The following is a 12,401-nucleotide window of genomic DNA, read 5'->3' as shown; positions in this document are numbered from 1 at the left end:
CTAACAACACTGCAAGGCCTGCAGGAACCACAAACCATACATGTTGCATACCCACTGAGGATTTCACATAATGCTCCGTACGTTAGAGTTCAAATGGCTATTGGTGACCTTACCCTTAAAAATAATGAGCAAAGTTGTGAGTAACATTTGATGGAAATTTTTTGTGAAGTTGCCAAGTCTAAATACATGCCTCACAATTAAACAAAGGTCGGGCAAATAGGGCATTTTACAAAAAATGGTACAGTGCATCAAATTTTCATTTAAACTGATATCGAAATATGCCACAGGTATCCACTAAAAAACTCTTGGCAGCTCAGAAGGGAGGAAAAAAAGATGCGTTGTAGTAAGTGGTTGCACATTAAATGTGACTGGCGGGCTAGATGTCCCTCAGGGTTGAGGGGAGAATATTTAGCTGGCTCCAGGCAAAAACCTCCGGTCATGTTAACTGGGGCATTCAGCGAGGAGGAGCTTCACAGGGTGAAACACTGAGCGAGTCAAGATGTTGGGGGGAGGGCAGTTTGGAGGAGCCACACTCACCGGGAACCAGCTCCATGACGATGTAGATGGGGTGCTTGTCGGTGCAGACGCCGATCAGCTTAACGATGTTGGCGTGGTTGTACTGCTTCAAGATGTTGGCCTCCTGGAGGAACTTGCGCCGGGTGGCTGCGTCCACCGTCTCCTTGCAGGTCTTGACGGCCACGGGGGTGCCGTCCTTCCTGAGCTTGCCGCGGAAGACATCGCCGAAGTGTCCCTGAGGGAGCAATGAAGGAAACCGATGACAGAACGACGGTCATCAGACACGCCGCGCACATGGCATCATGGGTTCCTGACCTGCTGTTTGTTCAGCTGATGAAAATTAGAGCCACATGTGACATGCATTTGTGCTGGCTTTACTTTGCTCAAAGCAGGTGGGTGAATTGAACAATACTTGTCTACATTACCAAGAAAAGGCATTTTTTGAAAAGATAATTTCTAAACGGGGAAAAGTATTCAGGACAGTATGATCGTCGAGAAATATTTAATCATGAGACTACGATGACTAATGACCTGACTTGACAGCAGCAAATAACTGAGTTTCTTGACCACATATTTAATCACAATAAGGAATAAAAGTCAATGATGTCCATTTGACTTTACGTCGAGTTTTTACCTATAAGTTTTCCCTAACACCAATGTACAAGCATTAGATTCACCAGTGTGGTCCAAGAGTTGTGCCAAACAAAATCTTAAGCTTGCTCGGGTGGTTATTTGAACCTCTAACTTCCTGTTCATTATGGGCTTGAATTCCACCCGAGCAAGCTGGTGTTTTTTTCCAACTCTTGGACCACCAGGAAAAGACAGATGTACATTGCTGCTAGGGCAAAATCTAGTACTAAAATAGTGTGAATATGAAATTGAGGTGCGGACAAAATCTAGTATAAAATGAATGAAAGATCATTTATGATAGCAATAACCAAATCAATAAAAGGAAGCGACGACTGACTGCTGGGGTGGGTGGAGTTACTCTAAACCAACAACAACAATCTTACAGCTCCGAGTTTGTCCCCAAGCTCAATCTCTTCGTGTCGGAGGTCGTGCTCATCTCGAACCTTGACCACTGGGTGGATCAGGCAGGCTTGAGTGGCCTTGGTGACTGGTGTGCCGCTGGATATCTGATAGCGGATCAGATGGCCAACAGTGGGGAATGCAGTTCCTTCCAGACGGTACATATTCTGAGAGACGCAAAGGACGGATAAAGGCGATTGTTGGTAATGGTTGAGCGTGAATATGTCCATGAGGGGTTAGTTCATATTGTATCATGGAATCTCACATCTTAGCCAAGTTAAATTAGTGACACTTTGCACACCTGCCAACATTTTAAACTCAGTACATGGATTAGTAAGTGGACGCACAATGTGCTCACAATATGCTCGCTGATCAAATTTGGCCCAATGTTACAGTGCAAAACCGATGTCGCCACACAAGAACCCCCTTAATATTAGAGGGATTTGTGTGCACACATAAAAAAGGCGGGAATTTTACAGCATTTTGCAGGCCTAAAATTGCTTTTCTGTGATGATTTAAGTGCACAGCAATAAAAGCAATAAGCAACCCTTGCTCTGAGATGTTTTCAAAGAGCACATTTTTGTGTTCACAATTTGAATAGAAAACCTTTAAACTGAAGTGTCTTCCCAACTGACATCAAAGTAGCAGTGCACTCAGGTGTCCAGGAAAACATGGACAATTTCGGGGCAAGTCAGAGCGACGACCCTTTGTCAACTACCAGTCAGTTTTCTCCGGTAACCAGCGCACAAACCCGGGTACCAGGTAAAATTGACCACTTATTGACAAATAGTCAAGGCTGGAACATGCCCATACGTGCTTAAAGAAGTGCACTTTTCAAAACACTTCACCCAAAAAGGATGTCAAACAGCAATTGTGCACAGAAAAAAAATCCATCCTTACGGCCTCTAAGGCTCAAATACCAAATGGCAATGCTCACATCTTCATTGCGTAGGATGGGGAAGTGGCGGATTCTACCCGCTGTTCGCGCCGACAGCACGTACTGGCCTGAGGCGTCGCTCTTTTCCCTGACTAAGAAGTCACCATCGTTCCCCAGTAACTCCTCCGTTTCGGGGCGGGGCAGGGCACCGTGGTACCACTCCTCGTCTTCGATGGGGATCTCGCTGGGCGGCTTCTGCTGCTGTGGGAGACGAGTGGCAATCAGAGATGTAAATTTATTTGAATGAGGAGAAGAAAGAGGTACTCAACTGCATAAACAGTTGGGATACTGATTAAAAAGCACATGCAACTGTTTGAAACGAAAGAAAAAAGCCTTGCTGACCACCATACCAATTTTTGCCTTCACCCTGTCTCAATTTTAGAAGAGAGTTTTAGAAGAATTTGCAGGATTGAAGAAGGCAGAGTCACTCTTACTTTTCAAAGGGCTTGATAGAAATCTTGTAAATAGTGCCTGTGCTTTTTCAAAAGACGTACATATACATGCACGTGATCTCTCCACTCAAACGACTCTGCAAAGGATTAATGACACCTCTTTTCCTGTCCTCCTGCCCATGTGACCCTCTCACATGAGTTGGGAGAGCTCATGGCAAGCACACACTGACTCACATGTATCAATCTCCACTCCCTACATGCACGTGCATGTAACATGTAAAAGTCTGACCAATTTTTGAGAGAATGAGCACAAACCTCTGCAGTCTTTGCAAGAGACCAATGCAGTCAATGTCGGCATGCAACAGAAATGTACAGATCGGGGATGCACAATGTAAGTTGGCTCTAACATTTTGCCTAAAACCTAAGAATAGCTAGTAGGTAAAATGTGACAAGTGTGTGCTATGGTACCAATATGCCAGAGTATCTAAACTTTGAAAAACATCCTCGAATCAGGCTATTGCAGCAGACCTTAAATCTAACATCCCTGACTGATGCTGATAACAGGAGCCTTGGGAGAGGATTTTTCCTGTCAAGACCAAACCGTGGCCAACTGAAAAATGTCTTCATGTTGTTTGTTCCTATAATAGCTATCGTGAGACATGTAAGTGTTCTCTTCTGCTCAATACTGTGTTTGCCTCCAAAGAAGCAATCATGCACCCCACTGGCACGGTCATGCATGAGACTCAATGATTGTTTTGGTGGCAAATTTAAAAAAAAAAATAATTCCCAAGCTGTCTTCTTTAATTGTTTTCATGTGAGTCACAGACCAACGCTTTCAGAAAACACAAGTCTGCTTGAGATATTTACAAGGAAGACTGTCTTATTACTTTCGGTAAAGTAAACTTTGCACAGGGCTGTAATGCATGTGATAATCTCAACAGTGAGACAGGGAAAATCATCTGTTATCATCTCATTACCAGAGAGTGCTACGGAAGGGCAAGCCAACATCAAGAGACCTCTGCTAAATCTGGAAATTCATCGTGCCTGTAGATGATCTGAATTTCTAACAAAAAGCTTCCGCAAGGTGGTTAACGATCCCCCTTCAAACTGACTAATTTCAGGCTCTTATCTACACAGCACAGCTACGTCTGAACCAAAAAAGCATAACTCACTCTAACAAACTTCAGGAAAGATTCAGAAATGCTTCACATGAAAGTGAAATTGAGACAAACTTCTCGAACTTATCTACTGTACTTTTACGGTGACCTTTACAGATAATTCAATTCATTCACAAGTTCATGTGAACTTGACACTACCGGTAGCCTCAACTCAAATTACATGTAACTTAGGTCGGCTCCCCCAAAACTCAGTATATATGCAACTCCCTAATAGAGTCAACTTCAGATTCTGCACAAAAAAGTGTTGAGTCTAGAACCCCATCTCTTCTTCCATGCACCATGCCAAACTCATTCCCAGGATGCCTGCCATGCCCTTTCTCATGCCAGCACTTACAAAACTGATCAAGGACTGGTTGGTATTTCTCCTATACCAAAACCATGGGTCTGGTCTCTGCAATGGGTTATCAAAAGTGTTTCAAGTTGCCTCAAAACCAAGTACATAATGGTTGCATGAATCAGTTACTTCCCAAGGCTGATGGGGGCCCCAAACGTCCTGTGCAGAAAATATCCTTTTTCAGCAAGTTTACCATTGTGATGCGCCCCGTAAAAATCAGAGAAAAGTAGCACGCAATACACGTCGCACGGCATTCTAGCCGGTAGCCTACATGTATGTTTCCTAAGAAAAACACTTCTAGACTACAATGGACCAAGGTGCACACACATTGTACGGTAGATGCATAAACTCTCGTTGCTGTCGGTGTTCATGTACTCGTACTTTTCAGAACAAGACGGCCATTACATAGTTCTTTTCCCATGGTAAGCAACGATATAAAATAGTGAATGCCACTTCACTCGTTCCAGAGATAGAATTTCCAGGCAATGTGTTTTAAAAAAAGACTATAACACTTTTCTCACAATGGCTGGTTCTTTGTCTTAGTTGGCTAACATGCAGTCATGTGTGGTTCCCTAATTAGGCTATGGCATGAATTTTGTGACGGTGTAAACTGGACAGGTGCCAAGACACTTTGTGCATGAATTCCAGTGAACAGTGCCCAGTTAGGCATGATTACTTGAAAATTTTGACAGGTGACAATGCCCTCATATAACAATAAAAGTAAAGAACAATTCAAACACTGCATCTAGGCAAACTGAAAGCGTCCCTTCAGTCATCAAACTGCATGTTAAATTTCTGTTTAGATGTATGGTTGAAGTAAAACAGTTCAGTTAAAAACCCCGAAAGGTTTCTTTTATATTACATGGACTGGCAGTGAGGTCACTCGTGCACATCTGCGCCCCCCTTAGACCACTGAATGACCAGAAGAGGGTCTTCATTTCCCTTGATCTTTGACCTCGGGGGATTCAGAACCCTTCACTGGTCCCCTGCAGTCCTTTGAGGCACACAGATATGCATAAAAGTGACCTTACTGCCAGTCCATATGTGTACATTACGCCATTAGTAACCACTACTCCATCCTCCCTCATTGTCACCTCTGGGTATGTCATGTTGTTGAATGTTGCATGGTCTTACCTCACTGGAGTCCTGGCCTCGCTTGAAGAAGCCTGTCACCCGACCCATGTGCATTTTCTTTTCCTTCTTATCCTGTTGCAAGATGCAGAGGACAAGGAGACTGTCGATTAACTCTATTCCAAACGTTTCAAAAAGACAATCTTAAAAATCCCACATCATCCAAAGTCAATGACAAGTCATGCAGTGCAGTCAAAGTCACGGTCTAACCGACTAAAAATGTGGCAATGACCCCCCCAATCCTCTGTCACCTGTCACCTCCCTCTTACTGATAAACTACCTTGTGATGTGACGGGTTATGACATTCCACATATGGGCAGACAAGTGGACCAACAGGACATATGACTGACAGGATATATGTGAAAGAATTGACAAATGCCTACATCACGGTGGGTCAAAAAATACAGAACACATGTTCATGTACAGTGTGGTGTAGGTGTCAAATAGCATAACGGCTGAATTCTACAAACGCATACATGTACATGTACATACATGTATCTTACATCAGGATTTTATGCCATAAAAAGTTACAGAAGATTGTAAAACCCATGCACGGAGCAAAACTGTCCTACAGTAGGGCTAAACGTATATCTGGCATAATGTGACAATTTCATGCATTTTCTCAAATGCACGATCTTCGTATTCACTATGAATATGGGTAATTCTACAAATTAGGGGTCCAAAAGTGTGACATTTTTGTGTCCCTGTTACATCTGACCTTTGTTATTTGACACGTAGATATCACCGGAATTGATTTCAAACTATTATTATTTGTTTGGCAGGTAATTTGCATTAATTCATCACTCTTGGAAATTAGAAACTGTGTTCTGAACTTACAAAATCACATGTCAGATGTGACAGGGGCATGAAAAAAATGGACCCCTATTTTGTGGAATTACCTGCATGCATGTACTGTACATTAAAATGATAATTACCCCAGGCTGGGCAGGCAATGTGCCTGATTTCATGGTGCTGGAGTTGACCATGGGCGTGTCCGGGAGGTCAATGCCTGGGGGCAGACTGTCCTCCTCTCCCTCGGCCGGCAGCTTCTGGTCGAGCATGGTGAACTGGGCGTTCAGCTTGGCCTCCTGGCACTTCAGGTCCTGGATTTCCCGGGAGACATCCCGATACATCTTCTGCTTCGACAGCAAGCTGACAATCATCAAAGAATTAATCGTAAAACTAATGTTTAAACCATTTTAATTGGGGTACCCTTCAAAGGGAGAGTTGTATTTGTTTTTTGGGGGGGGTATCATAGCTTGGAAAATCATTTCTAATGGTCATGCCTGGAGGCTCAGCAACACACACGTTTGACAGCCCAGAAATAATGTGGCATTTGCTGGGTGACCAATTTGTTTTGCACTGAACCCTGCTCCTCACTTAGTGTCACTGTTTGTGTTAAACTCAGAATCTGTGGCCGAGCCTGTGCAGTTTGTTCCCGCATGTTCATAAATAGCTCGACTTGTTATTCGTGCGTCGGCTGCTTAAATGCCAGGAACAAGCAACATGGAGGCATCCATTCACTGTTTCAAGGTTTAATGTTTGAATTTCCAGGTTGCATTCTTTCCTACTTAAAAGGAACATTAGTTTCTATGTTGGGGAAATTATCAGTGTCAATTTTGTTAAACTTTTCCATCGTCTTCAGCTTTGTTATCTATGCTTGCTATTTTTGTGGCTCTTCAAAAATAAAAAATCCTCTGCGTTTCCATATCTTCATGCAAAACCCCGACGAGGAGGTGGTATGCGATCTTGTTCCAAGAACTGTGTTCAAGGGTTGTATACCTGGTGTTCCGAGTGGGAGAATAAGAACCTCGTGTCAAGAACTAGCCGCCTGGACTTCAGCGGCACACCAGAGAATAAGAAAGGATCACACACTGAAATGCCCCGTCCTGTGTGAAGCAGTTCTGTCTTTTTCAAGCAGAACTCCGGGTTGTTTGAGGCTTAATACTGCGAGTGTCTTTTTTGGCAACTAAGGCCTATGCTACAGTGAGCAACTTGGATCAAGGACCACAGTTAACCATGGTTTGACTAATTCTGAACGCAAGCCAGTTGATGATGGTTGGCCTAGTCTAGTCAACTATTTGCAACCAGCCTATCGAGGCTGGTCGTATCATTGGTTGCCATAAAAAGTTTTTAATAGCACAGTGCAGAGAGGAACAGTTATGAGAAAAATGCCTGAAAAACATTATGTCACTACTAAACGACTATTTTCACTTTTATTTTTGCTATTTTGCCCAATGACCTGACACCGGTTTGCACTTCAACTTCACTGCACATGCGCTAGGTACGTAACTTGCCCAGTGCTGCGAATAAAATGGCGACAAACGCCGGCCTCTTACTCAAGTAGGACTGCCTCGTCTGTGGGTGATGGCTGGATGGTCCGGATCTCTTCATCCAGCCCCTGCAGTTCCTGTTTCTTGCTGATCAGGGTCTGGCGAACTTCATCCAGGCTTTCGGAGAGAGATGTTTTCCTGAAAATAGGAATGACAGGAGATATCAATATTAGGATGGTTATCATTTATGTGTTATTTTTTTAAAAACCATTTTCCAGTCTGGTTTGTAGAGCAAGGGAGACGGGTTGGTGTAGGGGTGTTTTGTCGTGTTCCCTCTCTGTGACTTGGATTTCAATCTAGCAAGTGGCACGTTATTGATCTCAAAGACAACGTAAACTTGTACAGCATTCATTTCTCCGGCTTCCTTAATAGACAATACATTTTCACTCATAAGTAACGTTCGGTACCTTCAATACTGTACTTGTACATGTAGGAACATTCAGAGACTTAATTCCATAGCAAGAAAACTTTCAACTTGCTATAAAGTTTAGGAATTCCAAGTTTAGCAAAGGAGACAGCAGTTTCACCACAGCCTGAGCTCTGCATGATGTACGAGGCCAAAAAAAAAAAGAAACAAAAAGTGAGGTCAAAACCAGATAACGTGGGTGCATTCTACATCTATCGTACATATACAACCAATATTGGACTCTATTGGGCTGATTTTTTTTCTGTTTCGTGGTTTTGTTTCTTTACATATTTGATTCTCAATGTCTGATATATGTACAGGTACACTGTTTAAAAACTTGAAACTGAAATTTTTATGGATGTACAGAGTCGTATCTGTTCAGTGAATGCAACTGTGAATGACTATCTTCACGAGAACAGCGCGGCAATTTTACTGACTTTTAGAACAGTTTTTTTTTCCTATGAAGTTAAAGACCAAGCCATGTGCGTGTCTCAAGGGGATTGTCCTCCACAGAAAACATCTGGTGGACTGACCAATGCTTCAACCCCAACCTTCAATCAGCCATTTCCCCCTCTCCAGTTCTGTGATTTTGTTACCTTTAATATTGCCAAGGAAAGTCCATTATCAAAAAGCGAAACTGCAATTGTTACCATGGTTACAGGGACAATGTACAGTTTGGTAATATGAGAAAGGTTACTTTTGAATGGCTGCCCACAAAGTCTTTTCCTTGTTTGTACAGTACAATACAAATACCTAAGGCTAAGTTACTTCAAATGAATGAATATTGAAATATTTGGTGGCATCAACTTGCCACAAAAGCAGGAACAAAGTAGATGTGTATACACGTACATGTACGCCGTACGTGCAGTGTACACCTAAATCACGTTTCGAGGCAGGGGCTTGTCCTGTAACTAAAGGAGGTTGGGAATGTTCAGTCTTAATTGGTGATCCATTCGCTCAGTCCAAAAGAGATCTCACACAGCAGAAAGTAAAAATAACAAATACAAGTGAAGTGAAAGAAAAACTATTTTTTTGCCTTATTGTTGGGTATACAAGCATTAGTCAACTTTAAAATATTCAAGCTCTTTGAGAGCAACCTTGTAACCAAATCACAGAATTTTCCATGCCTTTATTCAATTCATTTTGTACCTTTGAATATTTGATTTTGAAAAAAGTACAACATTTGAATAGACACAGCCCTACAAACATCATAAACCAAACACCAAACTCCACAAAAGCCAGGGTTCAATGACAAAACGGGGGAGGAACCAAAAAAAAAGAAAAAAGGAACAGCCTTTTTGCAAAGCTGACACTCCGGAAACGATATCTAGCAACCCCTTCCCAATTAGGTTTGAAACTGCTGGTATTCAGGCAAGGCAGAGGCATGGAACCATGCGTGCACACATACTGGGTATGCATGTATATTACGGAACCTGTTGGAATCTAAGAGACTTGACCACTCTCCACTTCCTGTTCCACTTTGGCCTAATTCGATTAACTCCCTCTCAGGTCAATGGCAACCATTTGTCATCAAGATGTGAGAGGGGCACACCGGGGCATTCAGAAAGGACGGGGCATTCAGAAAGTCAGGTGGAGCTGCAGCTCATCTGAATGATCAAGCCCGACAATACAAATGCCCTGTACGGCAATTAGCACCTGAAGCAAAAGCAGGGGAAGAGTGTTCCACTCTGCTTGCTTGCAACGAGGAAGGAAATGTTTTCACAAGCCTATCTGAATGACACAGCACATGCATAATCCTGCTTCATCTTGATCACAACATTTCTTTTGGCCACAACCCACAACGGAGCGGGTGTGTGAATGGGTGCATGTACATGCACAAGTATAAATACACCGCACATCCTGTTGGGAATGGTATGTATTAGCAACCATCCATCAAGCATGTACGTGTACCGGTACATGCACATACATGTGTGTTTAAACAAATAATGGAATTGGAGTTAAAGGATCCGGATGATGAAGTTTTCTTAGCTGCACTTTTTGTGCACTTTCATACACGTGCCCTTCGTCATGTACGTGTACCGGTACATACAGGAACATCTACATATGTACCAGTACATAAAAGCAATTTCACATCATTTGCGGGTTAAGTGCATTGAAAAGCCAGGGTTTTTTTTCAGAAAACAGAGGGCGCTTTTACCTTTCCACCAATCAGAGAAGACACTGCTCAGTGTATAGGTCCTTCGGTCAACATTGTGAAATGCCTCACAGTTTTGCACATAAACATGGAAATTTCATAAAATAAAAAAAGCACCAAAACACCTGATCATATACACGCAGTAAAGTAAAAATTAAAAATACAACACAATGAAACAAAAAGGGTGTGTTTTCAAGGGCTCGTACGGTAGCAAAAAAAAATTTGCATTGCCTCGGACCCTTGATGACGTACAAGTGATGCACATGTACATGTACCCATGTACAGTGTATGTCCGGGCTGTTTCAGGTACTACATGTACATGCAGCACGTGGAATAATGTAATGTAAATCCTTGTTACATGTATGTGAGAAAACAATGTCTCCTCCATGCTGGGAATGTACCTGTGCATGTACACTGTACAATGCAGGACACAGGTACATGTACATGTTTGCATGTTACCGGTCCATTCCTCTTCTCAAGCTAAGATACATGCACCATACATGTCCATGTACCGTACCTATATGTGCACATGCGTGTATGTGTACATGTAAGTGAGCATTGTTTGCAACTAACGGGAGAAATACACAATGTAACGCATCACCAAGAGTTTGTCTCATATGGACCATTTTTTTTCTGACTTCATGGCCAATATCCTGAGTGCTTTATTTGTGTACCGTACTGTTTTTGTAAGGAGATCAAATTTATTGTGTTGTTTGAGGCACCATCGAGTGTCCATTGTTTATGTTAAACCAAATTAAAATGCCATCCTGCAGTTCACCATTCATTCATAAACTTATAAATCTAATATTCAACCTTCAATTGGGCACGTCCGCCAACTGCTACTGTACTGTACGCCAACTGTCCGCGTACAGCTGCCGAGTCCTCATAAATGCAAACGAAATGCTGATTAATGAAAAGTGCACGATGTTAAAGCATTTTCCTGCGATAAACTGTATCACAAATGCCTCTCTGTGGTGGAACCATTATTTCCAAAGAGGATGGGGGCGGGAGAACCCGGGGAAAGGCGTGACACCCTAAAAGAGGTGAACGCTAACACACCATACGAGCATGGCGTGGCACATTTTTGGTAAAACTTCCTTCCTTTTACATCTAGTTATGAAGTAACTTGTGACAAGCAAAACAAAACCAAAAAATGCCCGGAGTTTACAGAAAGGTTTTCAAAGTTGACAAGTTTTCTAGAGTCCAAAAACGGTTGACGACTTCACAAAATGCCTTCTGTTCCCCCCCCCGCCTCCCCTAGGCAATGCAATGAGCAAGAAGCTGCAGTGACATGCAGAATTTTCCACCAGAGCAGAAGACGTTGTAAGGAAAAATATAAAGGTAAGAGCAGTTTTGGTGTCGAGGGGAAGCTAAGCAAAGCAGCCATGCATGCATGTAATGTACTGGAGCACAAGAACCTCAGTAAGGCGCCAAGTCAAAATAGAAACGGTTGACCAAACGGGAAATGGTTGCCCTTAATCCCCTTTCAAACCGTTGCCCGATTCAACTGCAAGCGGGCAATGGTTGCAAGACACCGTTTCCCGAAAGAGAATTGGCTATGCGGCAACCCCTTTGATGCATACTACCATCTCCCCCACCTTGGTACAAAAGCCCTGACTCCCAGCTTACCAGGAATGGTTATTGTGCATCGGCTTTGTTGTGTAAATTGGGCCAGTTCATCCACAGGCTTAGCACAGCTTATTGAGAAGGGGAAGCAATTAATCTCTTAACAAAAGACTAACTCCTTCAGAGTCAGCAGACCTATGTGCATAAGTCTCGTGTCACTGAATTAAGATCTGTAGTTTTCTTTCCCAAAATCTAGCACTGTCAGGCAGTGATTTCCACATCACAGATTTGTCAATAATTGGATTAGACAATAGAGTAAATGGAGAAGATTATAGATGCAACAATCACAGGACTTCAAAATCAATCTAAAAAGTGATATAAGAAAAGTCCACTAATGTTGGCAAGGGTAGCGTGGCAAACTGAA

General features: G+C 42.6%; 1 protein-coding gene across 3 annotated transcripts in view; it reads right to left on the bottom strand.

Moving 5' to 3' along the window:
• Positions 1 to 12,401, bottom strand: part of fer (FER tyrosine kinase) — a 40,139-nt gene that overhangs the window by 7,497 nt on the left and 20,241 nt on the right. For 2 of the 3 annotated variants that reach the window (XM_022244793.2, XM_087140388.1), the window contains exons 8-13: positions 7,857 to 7,988; positions 6,453 to 6,669; positions 5,521 to 5,592; positions 2,483 to 2,683; positions 1,530 to 1,712; positions 538 to 751 (exon numbers count right to left, since the gene is read on the bottom strand). In XM_022244793.2, coding sequence (XP_022100485.2) covers positions 538 to 751; positions 1,530 to 1,712; positions 2,483 to 2,683; positions 5,521 to 5,592; positions 6,453 to 6,669; positions 7,857 to 7,988 — 1,019 coding nt within the window. The remainder of the gene's footprint in view (positions 1 to 537; positions 752 to 1,529; positions 1,713 to 2,482; positions 2,684 to 5,520; positions 5,593 to 6,452; positions 6,670 to 7,856; positions 7,989 to 12,401) is intronic. The other variant, XM_022244794.2, reaches the window with a different exon arrangement.

The sequence above is a fragment of the Acanthaster planci genome, linkage group LG08, assembly GCF_054643075.1.
Source record: "Acanthaster planci isolate LZ-2023a linkage group LG08, COTS_SCS, whole genome shotgun sequence".
NCBI lineage: Eukaryota > Metazoa > Echinodermata > Asteroidea > Valvatida > Acanthasteridae > Acanthaster > Acanthaster planci.
This window is presented reverse-complemented; position numbering and strand designations above follow the sequence as displayed.